Raw genomic sequence first — 6,396 nt, 5'->3', positions numbered from 1 at the left:
TACAATTTTGTATTTCGTTTTGACTGCTATTTCCCTTTTGTACATGTCAACCAAACAAATATAATGTCATCGTACACCACTGAATGTCTAAAAAAAGCAGGGTCTTGACCTATTCCAACACTAGTGTGACATAACATTATCGAGAATGTCAATCAAATATGGCCAGTATATGAATGACATTCCATTTTATCCTACAGTATGACGCTAAACCCCATTTTATTTAATTTATCTATAACTATGTTGAGAGAAAATGGCTGTACACTCCATTCAATCAGAACACAGTCTATATTTATATAAACATTACATAGAATAGAACTTTGTTGAAGGAAATGGTTGCGCACCCATTCCCCCCAAACACCATTCTACATTTTATAAACATGACAGTTAGAACATACCTAACTTTTAATTACACATACAGTTAACTATATCCTATATATTAACACATTCCGTGACTTTTACACACGTCAAATTTAACACAGTGTTAGAACCTATTGTTTATTATAATTCGACCTAATGTCAAATTACACATTCCTAACCATCTCGTGTCGACAGCTTGAAGCAATTAGCAGTATATATTATACGTTAATATTACGTTTCTAAAGCAAAAATTTTAAATACATAAAATCATATACGGATACAATTTACCGTATACCTCCACTTTTCTAAAAAGTGTCGTTTTCTTGCTCTAACCTCGTATTAAACTCGTATTAATGACTTTGCGATAATCTCACAATTTAACGAGCCAATAATTTTAGTTTTTTCTCCCCAGAAAAACTATTACCAACATCCCTTGATGAACCATATGGGATTTTCAAAATAACCTAACTTTTTAATCAAAAGTTAAATTACAACAACTCTAAGGCCTGGACTAAGGGCCTCAAACTTATATAGTATACGAAACAACAAAAAAACCCCACAAATTAACGAATCACAGTAGAAAGTACGGCCATCTTGGAAACTAGAGTTAATCAGTCAGAAACGTCATCCTTAGATCTGCCGTCTTCCCACTGCGATCCGGAGACAACATTAGTTCCTTACTTTATTCCCTATTCCGTTTCCTTATTATTATTCCTCAGTTATATCAAAACATTTTTTTTTAAAAACCTACTCCCTAAACTTTCTCCTTAACTTTAATTTTACTACAGGTCATGTTAACCCGATAATATACACACCTAACCAGTGATATTATAATATTGTTTAATAAACCTATCAATCTCAACTTATGAATGATTATATTTTATTCTCTAACAGTTAAATTTCAAATATTTAGTTCCTAATCAGATTTTAACTTTCAATTAATATTATTTGGTCTGTAAACAATTTTAACACATTTAATTTTCCAGAAAAAATGTATTTACCCAATTTTTCGAATATTTTCACCAGATTTTTTTTTCACCAGACTTTTCCTGTTGCTGGATTGTACAGGTTTTCTCTTAACGTCTTCAAATATGCATTCGTCTTCTAAAGTGACTTCTTACCCCAAAGGTCGAAACTTCAGCACGGCACCGAATCGAATATGTAAGACTATGCAGTCGCTGGTTAGATGTGGGAAATATGCCGGGAGAACTCCCCACATCCAACGTGTGACGCATACTCTCTTTTCTTCTAATCTTCTTCCAGGTTACTCGATCTCGTAGTCACGTGCACCAAATCGAATATATAGCACCATAGGTCTTTTGTCTGACGCGGAGAGTGGGCGAGGAAACCAGTCGCCGCATCCTACATACGACCCATGCATCTTTTCTTACTACATATTTCTGTAGCCTTGTGATCGTCTAGAATTTGTCTCTAGCTGTCTTTACTTCTGCTTCACGTTGTGTATTTTACTTCTTAATGGTTTTTTTAAGACGCTTGTCTTACCAGGAATAACAATGCAACAGTTGGCTTCTACATTTTATATAGCATCGCCGAATACATATGGATACAAGCATAATAGATAACAATACTAGCTAAAACCATTTCTCAACCCTATCCAGCCTCGCGGCTGTCTAAGAACTCAGATGGACCCTCTCTGGAATCTAATGGAAGTCTAACCTAAAAGTTTACTATAGATATCTTATATAGCACTCACGTATACCATGCACAGGAAGTCTGTTCATGGCCCTGAACCTGTGCAATTAACGATACGATTGGTTACTTTAAGCCAAGTGATGCAATTAGAATAATTCCACTCACGTGTTATCTGGTGGTAAATTATTGACACCTGTTTCGGCTAAATAGCTCTTTTTTATATAACAATATGTCAATTACAGACTAAGTTGATTTAGTACAATTCTACATATGAGAATCTACCAACTTGCCAAAGATATTAATTAATGAAATATACTGCCACCATTAATTTCAAGAGCAAAAATTCTAGCAATATTATTACACTCCCTGCAGCATTTCCACTAGAAACCTTGCTGCTAATAATAATCGCAATATCTTATGTAACATTAGTAATCAGGTTTATATCTTGTGCACCGGATTAGGTTCAAAACACCAGATTCGGTTCCAGGCACCCAGATCATCAGGCACGCACCAGAGTCGGTTCAAAACACCAGGTTTTGAAGCACCAATGACTGGTTGTAATACCACTTAAGGTTCTACAGGCAAAGCTGGTTAATCAATTATATTTCAATGTTCTATATGTTAATATTGCAAAACACCGTGGCTAAAAAGGGCAAGATAGGTGTGTAAATGTATAGAGTCAAAGCCAAACGTCAACTCACAGTCAAAGGCACGGTAATAATGTCGGTAAACACCGAAATTATTATGATAAATCACAAGAAGCTTAATTAGTCTCCCCAACACGTCAAGGTTGAGCAACCTAATTAATTTCTCACCAGTAAAGGTGCATTGAGCCATGGCTATTTTCCGGACACCAACAATACGTCCGTACACAATGAATTGCGAAGGCCAACTGATATCATAGTAGACTGGATAATCTGCTCTAATACGTCAAATTCGCTCCTACGTCACTCCTTTTCTGACTTTCATAGAGACAGGTAGTGGGCAGCCATGTTTTGACGTAGTGTTACTAAAAATAGACGGGTATCCCTAATGATGGCGTTCAGCGTTAAAATGAGTAAGCTAGAAGAAGATTTGTTAAGCTTTTCTTTAATTTCTAAGATTGCTCTAGCCAAATTAAACGTTGATCGGGCGACATCTTATTGTTATCTTAAACCCAAACAAAGCGACAGTTTAAAATCAGCTCTTATAATCAGTTACAATCGCAGGCCTACCGGCTATGGCAAATCACTCATATTTCATTTGATTTATTGCCGTATTTCTCAAATTCTAAAATATTAATTATTGTTCCGTTATATTCCATTATTGAGAAAAAATTGCATAGTTTCGGATCCAATCCACACGCTAAACATAAACTACCGCTGCATTTAATTGGTGTTGACATCTTCAGTGTCCGATCATGTTTTTGTTTGTAAACATTGGTAATGTGCGCAGAAAGAGATGCGCACTGCCGGGAGGAATTCCTCCTGGCAAGATGGCTGCCCGGAACCAGCCTGACGTCATTTAGAGCAGGTTGTCCAGTCTAATATAATAGTCGTACAGCACCAATCTCCCAAACAGAGTTGTCTTCCCTTGCAGTCCTTTTAAAACACCATATACATCAAGAAGTTGTTCCTGTTGATAAATATCAGCTGCTTGAATACTATTAACATCTACATTTGGGCTCTCTATACTCATATCCATACTTGCAATTCGAGAAAAAATTACATTAGAAACGAACATGTGGAGGTCTTTATTTCTTTTGTCAGTGAAAAGTTGAGACGCTTTTATATATACATCCAAATTGTCCCCTAAAATATAAGAAAATTACATAATTAAATATTAGATTAAAACATTACAAACTGTGTGAACACTTCATATGTTGAAATTGTGTAAAAAAAATTATGAAACTATGTCAATAAAATAGCTTAATTCACAAATATATACTTTTTTTTGTAAAGTATTAGACGATGAAACACATGTCTCTGATAACAGCAAGCACTTAATTATTCTGGTGTTTGCTACAGTCTTTCAAAAACATTTCCTTGCACTTACCTGTAATTTTTATCAAAGGGTTAAACTTTAATTTGTCAATTATTAAATTTTCCGAAGACAGGCTAATACTTTCTTGAAACTGAAGACGTCTTTCACATGATAAGGTCATTCCCAGATAATTTAACCTTGCCTGGCCCTGTAATTGGAACAAATAACATTTAGCACTTTATCATAGATAATTTTCCATTTTTCCTTCACAATAGTTATTTATGTATACATAATTACATTACCAGTACTGGTAACTAAAAATCATTGATCAGTATATCTCGTAATCTTATGAAATGAAATGGGGTTTAACGTCCTACTGTTCTGCTCATAATCTTATCGGGGGCGGATCCAGAGTGGGGGGGGGGTCGAACCCCCCCCCCCATCCTCAGCTACATACATTTTTTTGTAAATCAACACTTTTTATGAGAAAAGTTTCTAGGCCGTGTGCTTTATCCTTTATCGTCAGATGTGGGACAGGATGGGCACTCAAAGCAAAAGATAATGATATAGACATTATGTGATATCACAATTAATGCTTTGCATCCATGAAATTGAATCGCAATGTCATTGTATTAATTCATAATAAAAATTGACGTCAAACTTCAACTAAACTTTGAATTGAATCAAAACAATATTAACAGCAACCAATGAAACTCAATATCTAAAAAACAAGAAAAAAAGACAATAAAACCAACACATAAGAATAACAAAATATTTTGGAATTTGAAAAAGTCCCATGGCTATATAATTTATAAATGGTAATATAATGCCTACTTTAAGTGAATTGATAAAAACAAACATTTTTTATAGGAATACTATACTCTGGATATTTCCATCAGGGCTAGTCCCGTATAACAAATAATATATATATTAAGAATTGAAAAGCTAGATGCTGAGAATTCAAAATTAATCATCAGCAAAGATGCACTCAACCAATAAAAATGTAAATGAACAAAACACCAAAATATAACTAAAATATTAATGCTGGGCACTTACTCTATCATTCAGACCGCCTTTTAATGTTATAGCTGACACCATACGGTGGAAGACTGATAAGTTGTTATATCGCAGCTTTAATAGTATCGAGTAACATGTTGCAAGTGATGGTATGATGGATGCTGGAACAATATTGTTGTTTGGTTCTGCCACACATAGCATAGAATCTAGTAACAAAGGCACTCTATAAACATAAACATGATTTATATTTATTCTTCATAAGTCATTGTGGGACTAACATATTCAAATTCAATTCAATGATTTGCTTGTGCATATGGGTCTTTAGCAGTGGGGGGAACCAGAAAACCCAGAGAAAAATGCTAAGGTTGGATAGGCAACCCGGCTCCTTGTCACGTACAAGCTTGGGATTGAAACCGTGTCACTTGACTTATTGACAAATCTTATGATCTAAAGTGCATGCATTAGACTACTCGACCACCCACCCATTTCTTCTAGTTACAAGTAAACAGGAACTGATTATATGTACTTTGAGTTTTAGGTTCAAATATTCAATTAACACCCTAACATATGTGAGTTTGTGGTAAAATCAGATCAAATGTATACTGTATTTGGGCACAAAGTTTTCTAATGAAATTTCTAAACTTAGCGGGTTTTTTTTAACTTAAGACATACCTGGTCATCATTTCTTTCACAATAGCTGTAATCAAATGGTCAGAATTTTCATGGAGATCATCAGCTTTCCTGTATTTATGTAATACTGAAGAAAACATTACTGTTCTTGAAGTAAGTGTCAAGCTCTGCTCCCGAAGATCAGTCAAAGAAGATCCCTCAGAACATAAACTTGTAACCCTGTTTGATATATCAGTTACCAAATCACTATTTTCTAAAATAATTCTTTTTTGTGTTTGAATGTTCGACTTCTGAAAGCTGGTATATGACTGATCATGATTTACTTCAGCTTCACTAGTACTAGTTGTATAACTTTTTTTCAATGGGGTCATATGCAGATTCTATAGAAAATTCATTATTAGTTATATCACTAAAAGGTAATCTTTTTTTCAACTTTCTTCATCTTGAAGTGGGAAGCGAAAGGCTGTCAGTAGACCTATTATTATTGGCATTGCTATATGATGATTTTGGAGTTATGGGAGAAAATGCTGCCCTTTTCACACCCGTACTGACAAATTGTTCAATGTTTTCATTGGTTTTGTTAATAAAATCAAAGGCATTTAAAACTTTTGAAAAACAATTTCTACAAATATTGGCATCTTCAAATTTTAATAAACGTTTAACGACATCTGTTTTGCAAATAAAAAACAATTTTTCCTCAAAATGAACATCAATACATTTCTTTCCATTAAACGCGATCCGGTGAGAATCAGTGGGGTTTAAACACACGAAACAAGC

The 6,396-nt window shown here is 34.4% G+C and overlaps 1 protein-coding gene across 1 annotated transcript; it reads right to left on the bottom strand.

Annotated features, from left to right (window-relative positions):
- Positions 1 to 1,908: 1,908 nt before the first annotated feature.
- On the bottom strand, positions 1,909 to 6,183 carry LOC126816910 (uncharacterized). The gene is made up of 4 exons (XM_050543723.1): positions 5,662 to 6,183; positions 5,029 to 5,212; positions 4,045 to 4,180; positions 1,909 to 3,800 (listed from the first exon to the last, which is right to left on the bottom strand). The coding sequence occupies exons 1-4, from the start codon at positions 5,988 to 5,990 to the stop codon at positions 3,514 to 3,516; spliced, it is 936 nt and encodes a 311-aa protein (XP_050399680.1). The 5' UTR covers positions 5,991 to 6,183; the 3' UTR covers positions 1,909 to 3,513.
- Positions 6,184 to 6,396: the final 213 nt, after the last annotated feature.

The sequence above is a fragment of the Patella vulgata genome, chromosome 3 (assembly GCF_932274485.2).
Source record: "Patella vulgata chromosome 3, xgPatVulg1.2, whole genome shotgun sequence".
Lineage (NCBI taxonomy): Eukaryota > Metazoa > Mollusca > Gastropoda > Patellidae > Patella > Patella vulgata.
Note: the sequence above shows the minus strand (reverse complement) of the source record. Positions and strands in the feature narration are given on the sequence as shown.

Excerpts from the sequence above, each read along its gene's own strand:
- LOC126816910 (XM_050543723.1), bottom strand. The coding sequence starts at position 5,990 with ATGACCCCATTGAAAAAAAGTTATACAACTAGTACTAGTGAAGCTGAA. Across the intron at positions 5,213-5,661 it reads GTGAAAGAAATGATGACCAG|AGTGCCTTTGTTACTAGATT; the intron begins GTATGTCTTAAG and ends TTATGTTTATAG. Across the intron at positions 3,801-4,044 it reads CCCTTTGATAAAAATTACAG|GGGACAATTTGGATGTATAT; the intron begins GTAAGTGCAAGG and ends CTTATATTTTAG.